The following is a 26,167-nucleotide window of genomic DNA, read 5'->3' as shown; positions in this document are numbered from 1 at the left end:
AAGCCCTTGATGTGTTTGCTCTGCCGCTGTAGTTTGTGCTTTGCATATGTGGTGTGACTTGCGTCTTTCTGTGTGTCTGGTTTCACTCAATAACAAAGCTTCAAATGCTATCTCTGTGTGTGTGAGTTTCTTGAGGACATACTCGCACGCCACAAGTACGAGTGTTGATGTGGTACACATTTCTGCTGACTGCAGAGATTGGGTCCTTGCTGTGCAGTAAGAAGGTGACAGCGGGATGATTCAAACAATGCAGGTTTCAATACAAATTAGCACTTTTTTATGAGGCTGTAAATGTGTTTAATATCTTTTTAGGCCCTAAGGATACTCCCAAAGTCCAGTAAACAAAACTGTGTTTGTTTACACTGGAAATTCCCCAGAGTACCTTTACAGTAAATATCCTTTCTTAAATAGACTTTGTGACACATTTGCATTTAGCGTGTTTACTAGTTAGGCAACAGATGTTTGCTTTGTATCAGAATTTCTTGATGATAAAAACAGTTCAAATCAAATTTATATTGTGTATATATATTATATTATTATTCAATAGGTAATTTGGTGATTATAGAATAATGTTCATTCATTTCTGCATCTTTGCTCTTTGAATCTAAAGGTTGAGAAAAGTTTGCCTTCACAGCAGAAGAGGGGAACTGATCTTTCTCGACGTTCTCAGTAAAGGAGTCAGCGACAGCTCATAAACATTATCACTGTGGTCTGTGTGGTCCGTGTAACCTCCGTCCACAAGCACATGTATACAGTACTGTCTTTCACATCCGCTGTCATAAACATTTCGAAAAACAATGGTTGTTTATAACTCGAAGATCTGTGGTCAGGAAAAGGCGTGCTTGTTAACACTTGAAAAGACAAACTCAAGGAATGTTTTGTAACTCTGTCACTTTTTAACCTTCTGTATGTTGTGCACATTTTATATGAACATGTATATTCCCCTTCCTCTTAAATACTTTGAGAAATCCTGTTTTACGTGTCTGTAGAGGTAGGAGTGTAAGGTCCGAAAAAAAGAAGAGGAATTTCTTATTTGCTCTTTCCTTTTAATACAGTTTCCACTAAGCACACCAGTTATGTTCCTTACGCGGTCTAAGACGTCTTACCCATCAAAACAAAAAGCCAGTTAACTGATCAGTATAGGCTTTTACAGCTGCCTTGTGTTGCAGCACTTTGACACCACTGCTCTTCAATAGACCATTTGACTGAAGTGTAGAATTAACACTGGATTATTGTTTATTTTCTTCTTGCATAATGTCACAGTTGGACACAACAGAAGCTATTGGCCCAGAGCACTAGAACAATGCTACAGTGCCATTACAGACTGTTGGCCCCTAGGTGACTGATTTCCCTCTTTCTGCTCAGTGGAGTTGATATCAGTTATGTGTTTGTGTGTGTATGTCTATAGGAGGCTGAAGGGCTTATTTGTTTTCCCCCTCGTTGCTCTTTGACTCGTTTCCCCTCAAACGTGTCTGAAACATTGTTATCTTCGGCCAGACGCCTTTTTCACAGAGAGTTATTGAATCATGTCAGCTCGCCATCCCCTGAGTTTCAAATGCAAGCTGTAGAAAAATTAGCCATTGCTTCCGCATGACAAGTGGGATCTATTAGTGTGCTATCGCCCTGCAAAGAATGAGCATCCAGTGGGCCACTGGGGACCACGGCTGGATGTGCGCTCGTCCGCATCAGGCTCCTGGGGCATTAGAGCAATGTTGCAGACAGGAGAAGCCAGAGTCATAGCAAGAACCCGAGGTGGCTCATTCGATGAGTTGACACCCAAAGGGGCGAGGGAGGCCAGCATTAGCAGTGGCAGCCTAGCTGCACCTTTGCCAGGTCTGACTCAGACTAATCAGATGGGACACCTGCTTGTATCTTATTTGTGGTTTATCAAACCTTTCAATTCTCAGTATTCATTAGAATTGCAGCATCGTTTGCTCATATGTTTCACCTTATTTTTACATCCAGTACGAATGTACAGGATGCTGGCAAAGTTGACTATCTAATTCAAAAATACCTGCTTGGCTAAAATATTTGCATTCTCAGTAGACACACCGCTTTTTTAGAGACAGCATGGACGTTTTCTTGAAAAAGTTATCTTGTTAGGATGTATATCATTTTTTAATGAACTGGCTTTATGACTGCTGTCTTTTAAAAAAATATAAAAATAGGATATCTAGACAGGCACAAATAGTCTTAAAAATCTTGAATAAAATGAATGAAAGATGGACACCTACCAAATTTCACTGGGCTGCAATGGATCACAAAAAGTTCTGGCTAGTCGTTTAGTAGTTCTGTTGTTAGTGACCAGTAGTTTTTCTTTCTAAAAGACAAACTCAATCATGGGAACATTTCATCCAGCACATATTTAGCCACAATCTTATGTCATTCTTTCTTGCATGTAGACTTTTGTCTATGATTAAAAACTAGTTTTGGTTGTTTAACCGCTCAAGCATTCACAAATAGCTCATCTTCAATGTTGCTTTATGTTGTGCTGTTGTAGTGGGTGTTTTAGGAGGTCAAAGGTAACATTATCGCTACCTGCACACTATTTATATTTGACAACAATGTTCTTGACATTTTTCCTATTTCCAAAATCAAAGTGATGAGAATATTTCTAGTTGAATACAAGCATTTGTAAGCATAATCTTCTATGTTAGCTGGCTGCTTGGTGACTTCCACGTGCAATGAACCTTGGGAGCTTTCTAAATCTAGTTTTAAATACAGTGATATTTACAAATGATATGTACAAACAAACTAATTAAAATTGTTGAAGACAATGTGCTTAGATCGTTTAAATGCTGGTACATGTTATTGTTTTCTTTGTATTCTTACTTAATTGGTGTTGTTCATGTTAATTTGTGATTAAATAATAATTCTGTCATACGCTTTCTTTTACATTTTTTTTTTACACAGTCTCTTACAAAAAAAAAAAAAAGAAAGGCCCTATTATCATTGAGACTACCTGTTTAAATAAAGGATTAACCAACTGCCACTGAGGTCAAAGTGCCCCCATCCTGCTCTGGGCCACAGGCTTAGTCATGTGTCCGGGTCCAATCACTGAGGCTGCACAACACATTAGCATTCCAAATGTTGTTTGTTTTAGTATAATTTTTCATTCATCGCCCGCAGAGGATAGAGTTTCAGCCACCTTGTCGCGGATGTTGACTTAGCATGGCCGTAGGTCAGACACCAACCTACACACATAATTGCCCTGGGCCTGCCACATTACTGACCTTGGACAGTGACAGTCTGTTGGACCACAGGGTCTACCTCTTCATCGCCATCACTACTGTATAAGCAGAACTTCATATAAAATGGTTTATGCTGTGAATTTGCAAATTCTAATCAAATTTCAAATGTTGATCTGTTTGTTTTTCTCTTTACAGGTATCTCAGTAACAAAGAAGACACATACCTGTGAGTACAAATATCTCTCTATATATTTTTATATACAAAGAGTTTATTACTCTGGTTTTTGTTTCTCCACTACAATTTTAAAATTTGCATTTAATTCTGAGTCAAATTGCACACAAACCTAGTGTCAAGCTCACCATCCACATGTACTGTACACTACAGACGATCAGATCAGTTTCTATCTACGTTGATCCGTTTTTTTGTATTGTATTAAATCAATACTTTCAATTAGATATGTGCCCTTCACTTGCACTTTGTCATATCTTTCCATCCTGGAGAAAATATGATGATAACCCTGGAGAGGAAATTAAAATGCTATGCAGTCTTATGACTGTCTGATAATCATGCACAGTTGAAGCAGACAGCGCGCTGAAGCACTTCTTTGTTTTCTGCAAGGCCTTGCAGCTGAACAACGCGGATGTGGTGTTGTGTGGTGGTTTGTAACCTCTGAGGCTGCATTAACTGGAGTTTGTATTCTTCAAGTAAAGATCGTATCACTGAAATTGAAAGATACAGACACAGTACGTGACACACGTCTCACATGTGAGATGCAAGACTTCTTTTGTGCACTACAACAATAGTACACAGACGTTGCCTTTTCTAACCACCGCTGCCTTTTCAATTTCAGTCTGCTCATGAAGAATTGATGAACAGCCAAACCTGTAGAAATCAATGATTTCCAAGAGATTTGTACAGTATTTTGACATGTGTTGAAGTGCAATCGAAAAGACATGTAAAAACACTTTTGTGTTGTCTACTGCAGTGTGTCTTTGTATGTGCGTGCATCTATGCGTGTGTTCATACCCCATTGCGCGAATGGAAGAAACTAGCCCTGAAGGCTATCCTTTTTCTCCGATCACTCTGATGAAACTTGTGGAGAGGGACGGCCAGAGGGCTTTTTCTGTAAGAGCGGTCGGAGTGCTTCAGATTGTGAGAGGCTACATCTCGCCCTGTAAAACACCCCCTTTTCTTTCATCAGACAGCAGGGCAAAGGATGTGATCTTCTATGCTAGACCGCTCTACCTTACTCAAACAGCCCCGTCAAAGCAGCAGCATGCTTGTGTGTTAAGCTATTTGTTTGTCTGCAGGGCCTATGTTTTTTTTTTTTTTTCCCTTTTCCCCTTTTTCTGGCTGTGTGTGAGCATGTTCGTGTTTATGTCAGGATATCTTCAAGGTAGAACAGAAACACTTTGACCCACCATCCACCGCCCCGCTATCTTAATTAGTGTGGCGCTAAGCACCTCTACACCGGAAGGGGGCTCAAATCAAAGAGCATGATTTAAGAGTCTTGGATTCAAAGCCCTGGGCAGAGACTGGACTACGCTGTCTCATTTCAGTGAGAAATATTCAAATGTCTTGTCCATGTGAGGAAATCAAAGTAAAGCCCCTTTAACAAGTAGTTGATTGCTGTGCCTCACAGACAGGAAGAGGCTGTAGAACCCCCGTCAGAGCTGTGTGCACAAGAAGACGTTCAAGGGCCGGTTAATGGTCATTGAGAATGCGGAGGGAAGGTCTTTTTTTTTTTCGGTGAAGCTGGTGATTATATGGCTGGTGGAGTAATAATGAGGGAGATTGCTCTGCCCTACATGGTTATAGTCAGGCTGTAGATCTATTTCTGTTCTCGGAGTGAAAACATTGGCTTCCCCACTACACCAGTCTGCACTGCCACTCGTAATGTGAGCTTGGCAGTCTTGCTTGAATGTGTGTGCGCGCGTGTGTGTGTGTGCAAGTGTGTGCACGTATGTGTGTGTTTAGGAGGTCTTCCCAGTCCAACCCAGACCACAGGGATGGGCCGTGTCTCTGACTAACTCCCCACTCTGCCTGAGTGATCAAACTGCTGGAAGCTCCCTGCCATGCCTGTCCCCTCATCAATATAAATTACAGGGGCAGCTGTTCACTGGCAGACTCCTCTGCTCTGCTCTCCTCTCCCCTCCTCTCCTCTCCTCTCCTCTCCTCTCCCCTCCTCTCCTCTCCTCTTTCTTTCCCCTTCTTTCCCTCTTTCATCCACCCGACTGGACTAATCATTGAGTCATCAGAAGGTGAAGTGTTCTAGATGAAAACAGATACTTATATCACCGTGCCAATGATTGTGACGTCCTCTCCCCATTCTGGCTGCTATAAGGACTTACAATAGATTTACTGACTGTGGCAGCACCCTGTCTTTTCTTCTCTCTGTCTCCCCTTTCTCTTTTCTTCATTCCCCACAAGGGGCGGCCCCACGCCAACACTTTTCTTTTACCACAAGGCTATAATTCTCAGCAAGAAGTCAGCTGTGGTTTTCCTGTACATTTCCCTGACAGTTGTACATATTCTCTGTTATGTGGACTTTTAGTAGCAGTTGACATATCCTTAAAACCCCCCTTTTCAAAAAGAGATGACAGAAAAAGATCAAGGGCTTAAATGTTGCGTCGTAGTTGAGTTTTTTTTTTTTCCCTCGTTCCTTACTTCAGTGGTGGACACCAGATATACGCCGTCACCTTCTCCTAAGACTCTGTTGATGCGAGATGAGTTTCTGTTTGGACCTGTTGAGAGAGATGGTGTGGAGCAGAGGATCAGATGCAGCAGCTGATTACACTGAGATTAGACGTCTCACCTCTAATCTACCATCAGCAGTCTGGGGCTCTGTCTCACAGCTCGAATAGCAGAAAGCTTGCTAACACACACACACACACACACACACACACACACACACACACACACACACACACACACACACACACACACACACAAACACACACACAGGTCGTGTAGCCAAGTTGCTCTTCCACGAACGGAGCAGATCTCCTGATTACCTAGAGCTAATGCTCTCTCGCTCTCTCTCTCCACTTCAGCTGTAGAAGTACAATAAACTGATTGTCTGACTGACTGTTTAGACTATGGCACACAAGAAAACAACAACAACAAGACTTGCATTTGTACATTAGGTTGCATATTTTTGCGAGTTTACTTTGTCAAAGATTAGACAACACATACCAGATGAATTGACACTATGCAAATATGTCCCAATAACAGAAACACATTACAATATGATTATAAAATCCAATGCAGGAACACCAAAAGCTGTGTCCTCAAAAATCACCAAAGAGCTGAATTTGCAGTCTTAACAAAAAATGTAAGCATCACAAAGGCACTATTCAGGTCCTGTTTGTGCATTGTTATATTTCACAGGTGTTATTCCGCCAACCCCTCTGTATTAATGTTTATTAATGTATATGTCTGAGTGTAGATTGGGAATAGAGTGACCAGAGGGAGGCAGTAGTACGAATGTAACTCCAGGAAAAGAGAAAAGCAGACAGATGAGGGGTTTTTTTTTCTCTTCGGTCTTACAGACACGTGGTGAAAGAGTCCCATTTTTTTTCACCCTATATTTATCTCCATTGTGGTGACAGACCCCTTACACTGATTGAGAAACATGGCCTCGCGCTTGCATCTTCATTTATTTGCAAGCGGCTTGTATTGAGTTTCTCTTGTCAGAGATCTGCACTCACAAAGCAATAGTACAGCCAATCTGTTTTAAGGGAACCAGATGATTAAGATTCTTCTGCGCTGCCTTAGAAAAACAGAGTGCAGAGTTACAGTGAAATTAGTCATCACTCATTGAGACTCACTCAAGTTATGAAGATAGAAATAGCTGATTTCATGCCTTTGTGCATTCCCATGAAAGTAGACTGTTGTGTGTTTGGGAAAAAATATGCTAACAACATTATTAATCCTAATAACACTCTCTGTATTCACACACCACAATGACAGCTTTCACCCCTGTGAAGCATCTGTTTTACCTCTAAATGACATGGCAGATCCCCTTTTGGATTTCTGATTTGTAGAATGCTAATGCGTTGGCTGTAATAGTTGAGGTATTTTCAGTTAATCAAACATGAGATTTATGGTCCTTAATAGGGCTGTACATTGCCAATTTAGGAGAATAATATGTCCCAGTTGCTGTCTAATTTTGCTTGGCAACAGGCGCACTCCTGTGGAATCGCCCGGGGCAGTGTGAGTTGTCTCTGCATAGCTCAGTGTTCCATGCTCAGTGGTTGTTTGAAGGTATTTCATCACATTGTTGCCTTGATTCAGCTCTGTGGGGATTTGTTAGTTGCACTCATGTGGGAAGTGCATCCAGTACATTGTTAAGCTAGGGCTGATAATGAAGATCAGCCAGCCAGAGTCCCCTGAGCTACGCGGAGAGAGATAGTCTAGTGAGACGTGCAGCACAGACATAGTGGAGCAGGACGAGCACACACAGCAATACACACAGACGCAGAGGAATCATCAGCACAAAGCATACAACACTGAACCGTGCTGTAGTGTGCTACAGTAAAGATCACAATACAGTAAGCACATACAGTACATTAGATTATTATCAAATATGTTATACTCTGTTGTTCTTACTAAAGATGATCCCAGGTTTGTAAAATTGGCATCATTATGTTTAAACGTTGGTTGAGCAATATTGCAATCATTTTAATGTCGTCGCCTTTTTGTTGGAATTGAAATTGACAACGCAGGGCCCCACTAAGCACAGCCGCTCTTTCTGTGGAAAGTTATTTGATTCCCAGCGTGGTACGAGAACTCGTTGTTTCCTCTTCTCCCAGAGCAACATTGAACGCTTAAATTGACACAATCTTTTTCTCCCTCTGTACTGTAGGTTATGTTTCATCTTACTTTATTTGTTTGTTCCACAAAAAGAGTATTTTCTTTTTGGACATTTTGGTTTAATCTATAATAGACGGCTATTTTTTTTTTTTTTTTTTTTTTTTACTGAAATAGGTCAGTGTAATCACAACAGTGAGGGATGGACAGTCGCTGTAAAAGGGAAATCAATAGAGCTATCTATTTGTCGTAAACCAGGCCAGCATGATTTTTCTCCATTTTTTCTCTGCTGCCATACTTTTTTCTCCAGCACAATATGGCAGAGCCTCATTTCTCAGTAAAAGCATTATGTCTGCCATTTTGTAAAATTGCAGATGGCCTTTGTACATGCACTTTCTTTGCATATGTTTCTGTTGGTAGGGACGCTTTTTTTTATCATCTCTTGGGGGCCTGGGGTGTTTTATAAGGAGGAGAGTGGTGAGGGGGAACCGTAGGGGTGTGCAGCAGCTTTTTGTGGGGGTGCTGCTTTTGTTGGCTCTTAATCTGGTTCTTCTCTTGGTGTCAGCCCTTTCAGAGAATTTGAGCCGGAGCGAAGAGAGGCCTCGTCAGCTTTTCCTCACCCTTTCTCTTTTGTGTCTCACCCAAAACTGAAAGGGCCTGTCTTCAAGTGTTGTCAGACCAGAAAACAAGAGTAAGTGACATGTGACAAGGACACAATGCTTGGATGAGCCAGCCAGAGTAAAGTGGCCCCATCTGCTGTGGGCGATTTCTCTTCTGCCGGCTGTCTGCCACCTCAGGTGAGAGGGGCCAGGGAGCGAGGGCTGTACTGAGATGGTGGCATCTGCCAGGCGAAACAGTTGGCATGGCTGGGAGGGCACGGCCGGCCTCGCGCTCGCTACAGCACACAGTCAGCCAGTCAGACTTTGCCACGAGCGCGGGTTATCCGTCACTCATCAGGTTTCCGATGCCTCATCACTTTCCCATGGTGTACACGCATTCAGCATAGGACAAGAGTGTCAGCATGTAATGAAAGGTTTGATTCATGTAGGGCGACAGAGGCGGAGGTCATAGAGCTCCTCCAGATATGATTTTGACTGATGCTGATGGGGGGAGCTTTAAGATGGGGGCCATAATTAAATGTCCTTGTGCCATCATCAAGTTCCTTAGTCGCAGCCATACACAGACAGTCCTCTTGTGCTCAGAGCTTATCACTCTGACCGACATGTACTGTATCGGATATTGATCCTCACTTCTCATTAAAGTGCACTTGGAGACGAATTAGACTACAGTGAAGCAGAGCAACAAAAGAAAATCTATTATCAGAAATATTCCATTATGGATTTTTTAGGATCTGAAATTTCTGATGCAATATCATGCATGAATAAAGACGGATAAAATTAACATATATAATTTAATCTCTGAATTATTCAGAAGAATGTTGTTGAATAAACCATGCAACAGTAAGATGTCCCATATAATAAAATTCTTCTGAAATATCTTGTAGGCACTATTTTGAGATCAATAATAGTCGTCACAGTGTGCATCAAAGGGGGAAAAAAATACGTTGGAACAAAATCTAACAAACTACACTGTTTATATACCGAGCATCAAATATTTGTTAAAAGTCAATTAGATAAATTTGAGGATTGTATGATTCCAACAAATATTATTCAGAAACTGAAGTACACACACACAGAAAAAAAAGTTACATCTACAGAGAAGAAAGCAGAAGTGCTCACAAAAGCTTTTGGTGATATTATACATTGACATTTGTGCTGATCGCATTGGGCACATTTTGTTGAATCTGCTTTATTAGAGAAATGCTGTTTTTTTTTCCTCCCCCCCGTTGCTATTAATTTGTGTTTCTGTGGGTGTGCAGTACGAGAACAGAGAGATGTGGTTAACCCATTGTGAAGTTAGCCGTCATCATTAAGATTCTACAGATAACAGGCATGCGGATTTCTACTGCTCAGCATTATAGGATCCTAGACATCAAAGGCAGGTTTTCATTCTACTGTGTCTGCGGCACGGTGAAGAAAAAAAGGGAGGAAAAAAACAGGAATAGATATGAAGTCAGAGGAAAATAAGGCGAACTGGGGAGAAGGGAGGGAGAGCATGTATACGTACCTGCGCAAGTCAGATGACACAATGCTCTATAATGTGTTTGCTGCCACCGTGGGTCCCTACTGCATAGTTAGCTCCTTGCTAAATTGGCGTCCTCTCTGATTAAGTGGCACACTCCTTAATAACACCGTGGCTGACTGCAGGTTGGTTCACTTTAAAGATCAAGTTCATTTCTCACCATGGTCATTAAGGTGCAGGTCTGCGTAATTCAAATCAATTCACTTATGTTTTTTTTTTGTTGTTGTTTTCTTTAAACTGTCTGCATTTTTACTCTCCCCTTATGTGTGTCTTCTAATACTTTCATGGACTCTTATTTTATATCTAATCAATGCAAAGGTACTGTGTACAATAATATTTTTCTTTGTACAAATCTTGTAATGCTATTTCCATTTCTATAACACAGATATTACAGTGAAGTTCTACTTAATTCAGATTATATTCTCTTTCAGCGTGGTGCCATTATGTTTTTGCCATTACATCAGAATGAGCTGTTCTACAGTGAGAGTATTGAATGTACAAGAGAGAGAAATATGCTGTTCTCCAGTATTGTGCTGGATTACAGAATCAAGGTCGACTCACAAGACACAGAGCAGCATTATCCCTTAATCCTATGTTTTGGTTTCAAATAGCCTTTTTACACCTAATCTTCACAAGTAAAATGACAAACATGAATACTGAGGGAAGGTATTTAAATGTGCATTACCTGCACTGTTAAGGTCAAAGGCTTATGCTGACTTAAGGTGGCTCTACGTTTTGTGAAAGAACAGACGGTCATGTGTTCACCACTTGTTTTTTGCGGCTGTATTACAGAAGAACAGGACGTCTTGTGATGAAATTCCCTCAGGCAGTTTCAGATATATAAGTCTGGTAACTTTTCATCCAAACTGTGAATCGTTTCTTGTTTGTTTTTATTTATTATTATTATTTTTGCTTTCACACTGTAATATTTTGAATGAGTATACTATTCCCCCCTTGCTTTAACCTCTCGCCAACTTTCATTTGGCTTGCTGTACTCGGGCACTGGGAGGACAAGCTTCACTGAGTCAACAGATATAGTGAGTACACCAGTTACAGCACCGAGGCAGTGTCTCCCCTTGACCAGGCTGGTCTTGGTGTGTCCGTCAGGCTCAGCTGTGGCAGAGCTGGAGGAAACTTAAAGGTGCTGTGAAAGACTAAAAGTGGGCCAGCCACTGCTGCCTCCTGTTGACCTACCTTGTTCAGAGGGTCCAGGTACAGACTGATGACAGGACTCCTCCTCAGCGGACCACATTACTAATGTGTGAGGGTGCAAGAGGAGCACACCCAGTGATGAATCACTCCCCTGCACCCATGGCATCCTCATAAGTCAAGAGTAAAAGTGTTGAGAGTGCGCTCAGTAAAAGAGCTCCTTCGTCCCGTCCACTACAGAGAAACTCCATTCAGGCCCGGTGGATGAGGGGAAGGGGGAAGGCTAAGTGGTGCACGTCGCGCATAGCCTGAAGAACTCCCTCAATCTTAAGGAAAACATTATTCCCTCCAGTGGGTTACTTGTATTTATAAAGCTCATAGAACTTAGTAAAAGTTACTTTCATGCTTGAAGAGAGCTGCTTTTTAATAAATGAGAGTAATCTACATTGCGTTGATCTGGACTGCCTCACCGGACCAACCTTAAGTCACAGAGAGAACATTAAATATGTGTTAGTTTAAGCTAAAACTGTTTTCTTCGGAGGATTTCTGCGCTCAGCAGTCACAAGAAAACGCTCTGCCTCATTACTCACTTTGTTGTTTCAATAGACAGAATAATAGCGAAATTGTTCAGCCTAAAAAAAAAAGGAGGAAATATTGAGTTATTCAGTTTTAAAATAGTATTTCCTCACATTGAAAACAAACGTATCAATGGAAATCTTGTACATCACAGTTTGTGTCTGTTTTCTTCTTTTCTTCTAGCCTTAAGCCAGAAGGTTAACTATTTTAGTTTACACGCCTACCTCCCCCCAGAGCTGATGTCGGGCTATATTGGTGATGTTGGGGGAGTGTGTAAGTTTGACGCTGGGTAATACATCACACACTCCGGGGGGTCTCCCTGGTATGCTCCTCAATAATGAAGTTCATTCGTTAACTTCTCCCTCAAAGGCCAAGTTCCCCTGCTGCCCTTTTCAACAACCATTGCAACTCTTACCAGAGTCACCCTACCAACAGAAAAAAAAAAAAAAATACATCATCATGCTTTTCCCCTTGACAGGCTCAGTGGTTGCCTTTGCAGGACATGAAGAATAAGCAGGTCCATTACCAATCCCTCATGCCTGGTTATAGCCATAATTATCACAGGGAAAATGACCTGCTCTGTTTGGTTTGCCGTAGAGGGGCTGCGCCTTCCTAATCACCTCCTCCTTCCCTCCTGTCGTCCTCATGCCATGGAGATGGAGCTGGTTTTGGGGGAGTCTTGCCAGTTCATTAGAATTCACAGGGTTCCACCTCCCTGCCTAGCCAGGCTAAGCCTCTCACACAGGCTGCCATGCCTGCGATAATCTCCCCTGCTCGTTCCCTTTCGCTCCTTCTCTCTCTATCCTCCTATCCCTTTCCTTTCTGTTCCCAAGGGCAGCTTCGCACAAAAGAGATGCAGTGCAATTCATTGTTAAATCTGATTTCTATTGATCTATTGAAAAATTGTTCCGTGAGGTATATGATAGCGCTCCAGCAGTGCTGATGATCTCTCCTTACCACTTCCTCTTCATCTGATAAACCAAATGAATAGATTCATTCTTTGTCGAATGTATGTTTTTTTTTTTTTCCAAGGCTTTATCAATCAACCGAACATCCAGTTCCAGTGGGCAGACTGTAAACATTTCTGATGCTCAAAGACAGATAAGCACTTAGTTTGAATCTAGTAGAGAAATAGCAGCAAGAACTAAACTGCCACTAAATAAAATAGTGACTACAAAGCGGTTAAGGGTGTTTGATGTTTTTCACTGAAGTAGCGTAGTGCTTATCATATTGTTCACAGCCTCTTGTCACCTCCTCACTCATATACCCGTGAGGGGTCATTTAATGTGACGCAGGCATGCGAGTCTGCCTTAAACGATGTGTGTCCATGCAGGACAAACTGGCCTTGCTACCATGGTGACACAGTACTTGTAATTTCTTTCTCATTGACAAACACATTTAATTTCATTGATTAAGAAATACCAGAGGCTCTTATTTTTTTGTGTGTGTTTGCACAGAAAAGATTTAAATGTAGCTCTATAAATAACCGTGGAAGTAAAACAAAAGGCTACAGCCTTGTCAGCCGTTCACTATAAGTACTGTGTTGTTGATTTTGATTACATGACAGTTGACAGGTGCACACTTCACCTATGTAGGAGTAATATGCTTTCATATCACTTCCTTTTGACCCTGCTGTGCTATAAATATTGCACTCGTGTCTATGTGTGTTGAGTGACAGATAGACAGACAGAGAGAGGATAGTGCTGCGCTGTTGTGTATGTATAGGATGTAAAGGGGGCGTGTATATAGTCACCTGATCCGTGTGAATGTTTAAATTGTTAAAATCTAGGAGATGGAAAATCCATTAGTCATAATGAGTTAAAGGCATTTCCTGTAGCTACGCTTTAAACCACAAAATCTAGCCATAGCTGTGGCATGTTGTGTGGTTTTAAACTCACTTCTCTTATTCAAACTTGTCTTTAAATGCAACCCACCTCAGTCCTCTGGACATAACCCAATAGTGTCCTCTATTTTCACTGAAATAGATATTCCCTTTGTTGTCTGTGTGATTTATTGAAGTCTTCCCACAAGTGGAAGCCCCCAGGAAATTGCCTGGAATGGCCCTAAATTGGTTTATGATTGTGTGGTGTGGGCCGGTGCTGTTATGGTTCTAATATTATGCCCTCCACTCCTTGGCATCTATATTAAATTGATCTGTATTGTTTTCATGGGGCGCCTGTTGAAGCTTGTTAATTCTACTGCTGCTTGAGGCTGGTGGTGCTGTTTCAAACACCCAGGTGGCTCTGTGTTGGTATATACGCCTCAACTCTATAAAGTACCTCACAGCAAGATTGGGACACAAAATGAGAAAGCCCGTAACTGTTTATTCTGTTGGGGTCAGAATGCAACAGTATGCAGACTACAGGTTTGAGGCCAGTCCAGAACTGTATGAGTTAACATGGATCAGCTGCAATGGTGAGTATGTGCATGGAATGGCTACTGACAGACTGCTAATGAGGCCATTATCAGCTCTGGTCCTCTCCTCTCCTCCTGGGGCACCAGTGGATGCTCTGCACCTCATCTCAATTGAATTCCATTCCACAGGGCTTGTTTACAGTAAATACATTTGCTTCAATTAATCCAAGAGGAGTGCGAGACACATGACTGGGGTTGGTCTGAATGCACAAATTTAGTGTGTCGTGGCTGGTTCAGCTCAGTACCGGGAGTGTGTTGTGGGAAACTCTGTCACTCCTGGAGTCACTGAAACATTTCTATCATGATTTTCTGTGAATTTCTGATTTTCACATTCAGGTTGTATAAAGAAATGATTGACTAAAATAAAGTGTGACTGATGGCTGTATATCAGACCAGAATGTAGGATTTAGTGGCATCTGTGTAGTTTCTGATTGCAGCCTTCTCGCCTCACCCTCTACTTCTTAGCGTGAAAGAGAAACTACACTATGATGGCTTTTAAATGCTAAAAACAAAAAAATACCCTGATAATACACTAATGAAAGTTATACATAATATATCAAGCTTGCTAAATCTTAAACACTGGACCTTAAATATCCACAGACATTTGACCATCAGTGACTTTGTGGCTTAATCAATGCCCTAATGAACAAGTATCAGCACAGTATTGGCATACTGTCACTGGTAATGTGGAGCAGTCAAGGGAGAGTGTGATCAAGAGCAAATGAAGCAGCTTTGCTGGAAACATTTCTCCTTAGGGAGGCCTGGGCTTTTAAGCACAATTATATACAGTCGGAGGCATTTTATTTGTTGTGGAGCTGAAAGGATACAACAGCAAAATTTGCTTATTTTTACAAGATAATATATTTATTCACTTACTTACTAGTGATGTCTGGCTACGCAGAGATTTGTGTTGCCGACCCAATACAATGGAGATGAATGAATTTTTTTCTGTGGTGCTGACAGTATTGAAAAGAAATATTGGGCAATCTATGCCTCTATTAGACAGCAACTGTAAAGAAGTGACAGGAAATGAAGGGACAGAGACATGGAGTATGACATGCAACAAAAAATCCCCTGGCAGATTTGAACCACGGATGTGGTTCATGGTCTGTGTTCAAAATGAGAAATTCAGCCTCAACGTTTCTGTCCACAGAAACTGTCCAAGTTACTCTGGATAATCTACAGAACTGTCAACAGGGACTGTGTTAGACAGTATTTGTTTTTTGTTTTTTTGTAATTTTGGTGAACCAACTCTTTAAACGTCAAAGTGTATGAATAGAGAAGACAAGTTAGGGGACACAGGAGATCTTGTTAGACCTGTAGTTCTCTGTGCTTTTGTATTTATTTGCAAAATGCAAAAAAAAAAGCAGACTTGTCTTCTGTGTGTCACATTGATTTACAGGTTTCACTTTTTATTGTTGGATATAGTCCGTTAGTTGTACCTTAATTCTCCTAACCTGTAGGGTGTACTCTGAAATCTCCACTTATGCACCACATAGATTGTAGGCAGACAAAACATGAGGTTCTTCCAAATCTCCCCTCATGCTCAGATCGTAACATGAATGTTATCCTCCTCTCAGATGTTCTCGGATAACCAGGCAACAGACTCAACCCCTGCTATCATGTTTTGTTTTGCTTTTCCCTTAACCATAGCTCAGTGTTAAGCCACAGTGTATCGCTCCACCGTTCGGTTCTTGAGAGAGTGATACAGAAGCCAGTTTCAGAGAGACAACCACAGATAGTGGCAGTTAAACTTGTTCCTGCGTGGGCCTTGGCCCTGACTCATCTGGTGAAGTTTGATGATCTTTGTGGGGAGACGCCAAACATCGAAATGAGACAACTGCACTGTCTCTGACATCACATTGTTTTGAATAGTTTGCCAGAGCCTGTATGCACAGTTTGTATCCCAGGCACGCTCCATTTGATGCTATCAGCCTCTGAATGATATTTTGTTCATTAGACGGTGTGCAATAAGAGACCAGTGTTGACACAACGTGAGTTAATGTGTTTAGTGTCTCTAATGGATCATGGAGGTCCTAATGAAACATTGTCATGGGAAGATTTATGTTGCAAGCTGCTGAGTCCTCATTTCCATTTTATATGTGGTTAGAAGTAACTTTATTCAATGAACAGAACACGATAGATGGGCTTAAATGAATATAGATATTCGGAGTGTAAAACAGGAATAAATACAAAATGTATCTTAGAAATCACACGGAGGAGGTGTCATAATACTGTGGCAAAGACACGACGCTGCTGTAGTGTTGTTAGTATTAAACAACTGTAGAGAATATAAAATGAGCCTCTAAAATACCAAAATTTGAAATACAGGAGATGTGTAAAAAAATTTAAAAAAGGTTCCTTTATTTTCTAGATTTCAAATATTGCAGTGCCTGAAACCGAAGCTGTATGATGTTTGTCTTGTAGAGGATATGAGCGCCAGCTTATTCATGGAAATGCCAAATGCAACGTGGTTATTGGCCAAGGCTGGATTGCACTAAAACCAGAATATTGTATCAGAGAGAGGCAGCTGGTTAGGAGTCAGAACAGATTATCATATGAGAGAGGATGAGTGAGGAGAGGGGGAGGAGAGACGGCGAGAGAGAGAGAGAGAGAGAGAGAGAGAGAGTGAGAGAGAGAGGGAGAGAGAGAGAGAAGTAGGGACTGGAATGGGAAGCAGGAGGCGAGAGCGAGGGGCACAGGAGGGAGAGCGGGAGAAATGATAGCGAGAAACTCATCGCCCGGTCGCTGTGGGGTGGAGGGGATCATCCAAACCCTTCCCTCACTATCTACCCTTCTTCACCTGTCAAAAAGAGTGTGTGAGAGCCGTCAGAGTGTGTGTGTGTGTGTGTGTGTGTTTGTGTGTGTGTGTGTGTGAACGAGAGAGAGAGAGAGGAGCATGCGGGTCCTCTGAGAGGTCAGGGGAAGAAGCTGGGGCTCCACTCATCTTCTCTCCGTGTAGGGCCCACCGCTGCTCACAGACATCTGGCCCCACACTGATCACTCATATCTACAGACAGGGAGGAGGAGGAGAAGGAGCGAAGTGCTTCGATCTTTGAGCCACAGAAAAATTACAGATCCCCACTTATCCATCTCCCTTTTTTTTTTCTTTTTTTGCTTCCCTTCCCTGTTATTACCTCAGCTCTTTTTCTCGTCCACTCCTCTCTTATCCCTGTCTAGCCTTTCATCCCCCTCTTTGACTTTTTTTTTTTTCTTATCCTTGACATTGCACCATTTTTAAAAGCAGCAAAAAAAAACAAGAGAGTAGAAAGGTAGGGGAGGGAGAGGAGCAAGAAAAACTGATGTCTGCTAGAACTGGTTTCTGACTTTATCCTTGCACTAAAAAAGATAAGCCACAGAAGATAGCGAGTGTGCTGTGTCTAGCAAGCTGGTATACAAGGCTCTGACTGCAATCAGTGGGAAGAGGGCCAGCTTCCCTGCCTGAGCTCTCAGCGCCCCTACTGGCTGCATGCTGTGCCAATCAAAGGCTAGTGGGTGGGGAGCAGTCAGACATGAACACTGATGTCACAGTCACATGGATTCTGGTGTGGTCATGCTCGGAGGCTGAGAGACAGAGCTGTGCTGGCCAGCTGCTGCTGAGACAGCAGTGGAGGGCTTTGCGCTGGTGATAGTTGTTCTCTTATGGACTCGAAGCTTAATGATGTATTTTGTGATTTCAGCTATGAAAGGTAAGAGCAAAAAAAAAAAAAAAAAAAAAAAAAAAAAAAAAAAAATGCATGCTGATCCCGCACCCAGAGTAACAAGTAGGGAAGTACGGCTCCGCTATTCATAGCCTGCCAACTCTTTGCATTTCATTTGCAAGGCATGAGTGTGACAGAGAGAGAGAGAGAGAGAGAGAGAGAAGGGAGGGAGAAATACAGTAATACAGTGCTTCTGAATGCATGCATGTGATTTAAGCTTTTCTAATATTTCTTCTCATGGATTTTTATTTTTGATTTCAGAAACTAGGCTGCAATTGTTTAATTTGTACTAATCTATGCATTTTTTATTCTGATTTTTATTTTTCTCTGTGTGTGTGTGTGTGCGTGTTTTTTATTCTCACTGCCACTGTTGTGTGGGATGCTGTGGAAACCACAGCCGGTGTAATCTTTGCACGTCTCTGACAAGAACTGAGCTTCAGAGCAGAAGTTTTTTTTTTTTTTTTGGTATAGATGTGAGCATGCAAAGAGAGAGAGAGATGGAGAGAGAGGGTTTGGTGGGTTACTGTCGCTATTCCTTTTATTCCCCGTTCTTTAATCCTGTTGTTCCAGTCCAGAGGACGTGTCTGTTCCGCGGGAAGATGTGCGTGGCAGTGTTGAACGTGGGTCGCAGACAAGGCGACAAGGCACAGGCGCGACTGGCAGACTATGATTCTTTGAGTTGATACTGGTGCATGTGTGTGTGTGTGTGTGTGTATATCTCTGTGTGTGCGAGTGTGTTGTGTTCCACTGACCTATTTTTTGGGTAGTCGAGTTTACATGTGTGGCCATGAGAGCAAGGACTGGGTCCTCCCAGTCGCTGTGATGTTGATCTAGTATGCTTAATCCCAGCTCTTCCTCCCCCTCCATCATACAGCTCATACATGCGCGCACACACACATCCACACAGACAGACACTAAAAAAAAAAAAGTGCGTCCAAACGTGCAGCACTGCACACACTTCTCTCTGCATGCATGCATGCATGCACACGCAAACATCATGCACATACAGTAATCATATGTGGTATTCACACATATGGACACACTCCCATTCTTCCTTAGGGAGAAATGTGAACAGCCAGATCCAAACATGTGCTCACACACACACACACACACACACACACACACACACACACACTCATGATACAATCAAATCCAATAACCAGGATGAGGCACAGGCAGCTGTCATTCTGTGCTGAATGAAAAATTTTAGTAATGATCATTTGATTTGACTTTTTTTTTTTTGTCCCCCCCCCCTCGTCAAATAATACACTTGTTTATGTGTATATTTATTTTGTATCTGTATATTTGTGCTTTTTTTTGTAAAACATATTTACTGTTAAGATAAAACAGCAGTGGAGCATATTCAAAATACTACAGTCTGTACATATTAATATATATCAAGGGGGGGGAAAGTGCAATATAACATTTATATATTACTGTTAATATTAGTAATATTGGAAGTAATCCTTAACAGCGTATCTAATTTTAATTTATATTTTTACATTTACAATTTTCCATCTAGATGCTGTTTAAAATCTTCCTCTTTGTGTGAGACTGGCAACTCTGACCAGCGTTCTTTCCTTTTCTTTTTTTCCCCCCGGTTGATCACAGTGTGTTAGAATTAATTTTTGAAGTGTGGCTCACAGTCGTTCGTGAAATTGAGAGGGAGTTCAGTCCTCTGTCTTATTTCCAATGAGACACATATGAAAAATGGCCTTTGACCTATTGTCCTTTTATGTGCACTTTATAGTGAAGTGCTTTATGAAGACAGAATCGAGTGTCTTGTGCTGTGTAGCTTTTCTATGACTTTTTGAAAGTGTGGTGTGCACACGGCATTTTAATGTGTATATTCATTTGTCTCCTGACTCTGTGTAGGCTACCTCTTTTTTTTTTTTCATTTTTTCATGATTTAATTGAATTCAGACGAATGATTCAAGGTGAGCCATACTGACATTTTCTGTATTTGTCATCAGCAGTTTGTCTATTTAGTAGCTGATTTCTGCCTTTTCTATTTGCCAGTCTTCATTTAGCTCTGTCTTACCCCATAGTGGTACTTTGAGTTTGATATGAGCTGCTCGTGCCATGACAGGATATTGTGACAATGTCAGAAATTAAATTAAAATGTGAACAAGCTGTATAATTAGAAACTAATTTCAACGGCAGTAGTGATTTCTTCCTGAAAATGTTCAGTGAAACAGCACAATGATTTGCTACCTTGACATCCACTTCCCCATCGTTATGTTAATATTGTAACATGTTTATACCGCACGTGTCATTTTTTGACAATTGTTTTTAATTGTTTTTCATACTGCACACCACAAAATCATGGTAATATATTATACCAAACATCTCAATGTGTCTCTGTGGCTTTGTCTCTCCCCTGCACCCCCCTCTACCCACCTCTCCCTCTCTATTCAGCCTCTCTACCACACCACTGCCTCTCAAGTACCTAATTACCTGTAATGGAAACATCCCTCTCATTACCCCATGCAAATTAGCCAGCCTACTCAGCACAATTAAGATGAAAATTCCAATTACATAATTAAAGAAAGTTGTTTGATGTGTGGATCAACAGAAAAAAGGTAAAAAAAATTTTTTTTAAAGTCTTATCCATAGTACATATAATTAACCCTTCAAAAATAGACATGGTATATCTAGCAGCAAGTGTTTTAAAATTTTCCAAAGCAAGGCCCTGTAAGCCACTACAGTGCATGCAGACTGCACATGAATATGTGATTTCGCTGTCAGTGTGTGTGAGTGTGTGCAAGACTGTAAAAATGTTCTGGGGCCGTAGAGAAGGTAAAGCCAAATTTCTTCTGATAGGTGCTTTAAGGCTATGTTAACAAGGCTGTAAATATTTGCTGTAGATTTGGTACTCTTTGTCTCTTTCTATCAGTGGCCGATTGAAGTGCTCACTACCCAGTGCTGCAGGCTCTCACACATTAAAGCAGAGGTTAACAAGACTGGCTATTATCCAGTTAGGGACTGAGGACATGAAGAGCCAAAGGAGAAATCGCCACAGATTAAGGGGAATGGTAATATAACAAGTCACCTGCAAGGATTTAAAAAAAAAAAAAAAGTACAAAGAAAGAATATTTAAAGAAGTGTTTTTATATCTGACGTTATATTCTTAATTTAGTCTGTGATTAATCAATTTTAGTTTGAATGTTAACATGAGTAATGATTAATAATATAAAATTCAATTTTGTAGAGCCCTAAAATTATATATCTCACAAATTTAATTTCACCCTCTTCAAGGGACTTAGATGTTACAATAAAAAAAAAAAATCTTCTGTGCAGAGGCAAGACAAACAAGAGTCACTCTGGCAGACGGATGGTGTGCTTTAGCCCTCTCTCTTGCCTCTTAGCTGGCTGAGGAAGTGGAATGGCGTCCCCACAGGTTATTAAAGTGTGTGAGGTGTGCCAGTCTGCGCTGTGCACACTCAGACGAACATCCTGGCTGCCTGACTGTGTGTGGAGGGACTGGTTAATGAGATATTGACTGCCCATTGAGAGCATGGATTTTTGATTTGGCTCCATAGAAGTTGGGAGGATAGGGACTCTGGAGAGGAGGAGAGGAGACTAGTGATGGGCACGGATTTCTGAATTTGATATTGTTCTTTGTTTTGAATTCCCAGTAGTTAGTTATTGTTTATATGATGTTAGGACTTTTTTTAATGATAATTCTAGTAGGTCTTCTGAAATTATTATTAACTGCTATGCCCCTGCCTGTACTTAATAACATAAATCACATAATAGATTATCATAACCAATTACATATGTGCTGCTACAGTAGAATAAATCATACAATTAATCATAAAATAAATAGAAATGAAAAACAACAAAATAAAATGAAGAAGGAATTACAAGTAATGAATATAAAAAGCTGTTTATCATTTTACTTTAATTACTGTCCATTCTTTAAAAGGTATTGATACAGAATGGATGGCTTCTCAGCATGGAAGTATTGATCACTGTGGAATTGATTTCCTCATACAGTACACAGAGGAGACTGTAACCGTGAAAATGAACAGTGTTTTTACAGCCATGTCTGACTTCAGTTTTTATACTGTACAAACATTAATCTGCAACTCCATCGAAGCCATTACCAGGGTGCCAGACAGCTCTGTCAATCATCTTGTCTTGTCAGTCACGCCTTGTGGTTTTGACGGATTAGTCCAATCACAGGCAAGGTTAAATGACTCTCCTGTCCTATGCCCAATCAAACAGCGGGGTACGACAAACATCAGCAGCTCAAGATAACCATCGGTTCATTTTGCAACATTTTGCAACCGAGTTGAGTCAAGATTCTCGATTTGTCTCCCCAGTCAGGTAAAACACCGAGCTGGGCTAAGTCAAATGCCTCTAACTTAAGAGTAATTTCCTACTTTACTTTCACTCAGTATTTCAGGAGTCACTTATAGATCCTTTGAAGTATCTCCCTGTCATGCAGCATTTAGCTGCTGATAGAATACTTCCTCTGTCAGCACTCCTTAGATAATCATATACCACAGTCCATGGAGTCAAAGAACGTTTTTACTTTCATTTCCTGTCCTCTTTCTTCCTCCAGCTTTGACTGTAGAGTGTATGAACAGAGTAGTTCACAGAAACCCTTGCTTTACATTCAAATGAATGGATTTATGTTTGTGTGCATTATAAAAAAAGAATTCTGAACAAATACACAGACTAATAATGAAAATAAATAAATAACATTTCCCCAGCCTCACATGCCCTGTGTTTTCCCCCTCATAGTCTTTTCCACTTGGGGTTCAGAAGTTAACAGTGTTTTAAAAGAGTGAAGGGTGAAGTTTTTTCCCCCTGTACTTTCATTCTGAGCTTGTTTCGTACCATTGGCTTTTTTCCTCTGTGGGCCTCTGGAGGGCTGTCCATTGGCTTTTTGAAGTTGCATCAAAGAGGAAATGGGGGAGAAAAAGCATTATTGATTTTGCGTTTTGTCTGACTCAAACACCGAGGACAGAAAAACACATAAGGAGTTAGGTGTTGGCAGTGGGGCAGCTCCTCTTGAGTGCGAGCCAGAGGGAGACCGGGAGGGGGGAGCAACCAAAAAGAGGTAGAAGGTGAATAGGAACACCAGACAACACTAATACATCTTTCCCTAGAGTCGTATGCTCAGTCCTTGCGCTTCCATCACTTCCCCTCTCCTTTCTGTTCTTAATGGTGGAGTAAATAAAGCCCCATTACTGTACGGCAGGAGACCTTCGTCTCTCCCCGCCACGTCGGATAGCTTTTTCTCCTCCTCCTCTTCCATCAGGCCGGTGACTCCCGAGCTCTGACAGCACTCTCCAGTTGACCTGCTTTTCCATGAAACACCAAGCTGCTCTCTTCTCAGTTGTAATCAGATCTCCCTGCTAGGCAAGCATGCCAGCAGCAGGCAAGAAGAGGAGTATTGTTTGTGTGGTTTATCACCTTTATCCTCCTCCTGTGTCAGCCCAGCAGAGGTGAGATGAGAGTAGAGTACTTTTCTGGTTTTAATGTGACCTAGGGTGACTAAAAAGAAGCTCTCGGTGACAGCCACTGATAAGAGCTGTCACTAGTACGGCTTACTCAGCACTCATTCTGCGGACGTATGGTAAAGGCATGTGCCTTTTAAACTTTCTTGAGAATGATTCCCTAGGTCGCACATGTGAAAGTCTTATATAAGACAAAAGACTGTAAATAGTGATGGCGCTGACGATTGCAGTGAAAGTATGCAGTAGAGTGAGGGAATTAAGAAAGGTCAGAGGTCACAGCATACTAAGTCACACTCCCCTCTGCTCCATGGAGAGCAACTGTGGCATCTAGGGACCCTGGTCGGGAACAAAGGATGAAAAATGAGAGGTGCACGGAATTTTGATGAGATGAGGGAACAGGCTGCGTTATAACAAAGATCGTCACAACATGCGCTCTGCCGCTTGATTACAAAAGGGAGAGAAGTGTGTGAGGCGTTTGATTACATGTCCCAGCAGAGGCCATTAGGGGTTCTACTTGTAGGATGGCATCATTTACACTCATCTGATCTGTTGTCTGTGCTGATGAACAAACAAAGATTGTGTGAATTATCCGCGAGCACTAGGGGGTGCTCTTCAAGAAAGCCAAATAATATGGATATCAGTTCTGCAGAGGTTTTTTTTACAGTCTTCCTAACATAACTGTTGCTGCCAACACTGGTTCCATGTTGCTACAAGGTAGCACAATAAAATGGAGCATGTTTGAATCTCCCAGAGGAACCTGTGCAGGCTGGAGTGAAAACTAACTCTCAAGGTTAGCATCAATTGGTCCTCCTCAACCCAACTAAGACGCATGAAAGGAATTCTTAATATCATAAATAACAAAGAAAAACAGCCTTGCCAGAACAGCTGCTTAAGATTGATTTTTTTATGCACATGCATTCATTTGAAATAAAAGAAATGCTGCTTCAGTGTTAATTACCAAGATGAAAGGAAGTAGAATGTGCAAGGCAATGAACTTTGTTTAAAGGCGCAGCAGCACATGGCTTATTCAGGGACATGCTAAAATGAAATCTAACCCCATTTATGTGATGTATTGAAAGCGAAATTGTGTTTATACTATGAAAAAAAAGATGCACTCCTTTGCACATGTCAGGCTCGACATAGTAATTCAAAGAATCGGGCAGCAGAGCCAACTAAACAATGTGTGTCCTAGACAATGTGTGTGTGTGTGCATGTTTCCCAGCTGGAGTAAAGGGGTTAACTGGCTGTGGAGAGATCCTTGACCTATCTGAGATGAGCTCCCCGCCCCCTCTAGCAATGTGGAATATCTGATTGCTGATTATGAGTTTATTCCCCATCGTGCTGAGCCTTTTGCATGTCAGGATCCATTCCTCCCCAGCTGAACTGATTAAGGAGCTGGAGATGATGCTACAGCTCTCAGCGATTGCTGAAAGACTCTCAGCGAGCCTGGTTATCTGGAGTGCAGCTGGCAATCACCCACCACTGACTTTTTTTTTGGAAGCTTTTGGGGTTGTTTTGTTGTTTTCAAGTGGGTTTTTTGGCATATTGTTGTCTTTGTTCCCCTGGGCTTCTTGTTTCTGGATGAGAGCTTTCCTAGTGCTGAGCACAGGTCCTTGTCAACCTGGCTGCTCAGCTCAGCCTAGTCCAGCCTCAACAACAGCAGCGTCAGCATAGACCCTCGCTCAAAGTCTCAGGATGTGCTTATGATCACCCTCTTACAGGAGCCTAATTTGGGCAAAAAAGGGATGTTCATCTCTGAAAAAAACAAAACCAAAAAAAAAACTCTTTGCTCATTTTCAGAGCTCCCACAATCCAATGAACGGGACAAAGGCATCAGATAAATTGAAATAAATAGCTCCTCAGAAAATGTATCCTCATGTAAAGCTTTAAGGGTTTACGTGGCGTTCAGTCGATGTCTGTCGCAAGGAAACAGTTTTCTAGCAAAAAGACTGGCACGGTGGCTTTATTTGCTTGCAGGGATCTGTCGCTTAGTTACAAATCAGCAGCTGTCGTCCTTAAGTTTTGTTTTTGTCAATAGTTGGAGGGGAGAGGAAGACAGTTGTGTTCCTACTGATGGCTGTTTTAATGCCTTTAATGTGTGACTTGGGGCAAGAGTGGAGGGATCTGCCCAAATAGAGCATTCTCAATTACTGTCAAAGCTTGTACAGCCCACTTCTAATGACATCCCACTGTCAGACACACCACCCACAGTTTTACAGCTTATAGCTTACACTCTTAAATGTTTGGTAGCCATTGAAAATACAGTCAATACTGTCCAGTAAAGACAAAAGCGCAAAGACAGATTCACAAAGTCTAATAAACCGAAGAAGAAAGCTGCCATTCGGTCTTGTATCGGTATTATTTATGATATGTTTCCATTCTTGGATCTCTAGTCAACAGGAAGGATAATAGAGTTACAAATATAGCACCATCAGTCCCAGTAAACAAATGGCTATTGTCTGAGCGCTTCTTCCGTGTGTAAATGAAACGTTTTATGGTGTTACACTGCTGCAATGAAAGCCACCAAACATGCTCCATGTGAGAGTAGAAACCACAGTGTCTGAGAGGTGGTGCGTGGGAAGCTCCTCCCAGACTGTGTGTGTTTGTTGGAGGGTACACCATTTGATTTTTGTTTTTATGAAGCAGGAAATGTGTATGTAAAATACTTAAAAATCTATTGCTTTGTAGTATTCAAGTGATTTTTTTTAGG

General features: G+C 41.5%; 1 protein-coding gene across 2 annotated transcripts in view; it reads left to right on the top strand.

The window, feature by feature from the left end:
* roraa (RAR-related orphan receptor A, paralog a) overlaps positions 1-26,167 on the top strand; it is a 177,728-nt gene that overhangs the window by 113,192 nt on the left and 38,369 nt on the right. Inside the window, exon 2 of one of the 2 annotated variants that reach the window (XM_019272285.2) lies at positions 3,387-3,416. In XM_019272285.2, coding sequence (XP_019127830.1) covers positions 3,387-3,416 — 30 coding nt within the window. Of the gene's footprint in view, positions 1-3,386; positions 3,417-15,525; positions 17,975-26,167 lie in introns of those variants that run through there. The other variant, XM_010729418.3, reaches the window with a different exon arrangement.

This window comes from Larimichthys crocea, chromosome XXI, assembly GCF_000972845.2.
Source record: "Larimichthys crocea isolate SSNF chromosome XXI, L_crocea_2.0, whole genome shotgun sequence".
Taxonomy (NCBI): Eukaryota; Metazoa; Chordata; class Actinopteri; family Sciaenidae; genus Larimichthys; species Larimichthys crocea.
The sequence above is the reverse complement of the archived record's forward strand: the minus strand, read 5'-3'. Positions and strand labels throughout refer to the sequence as shown.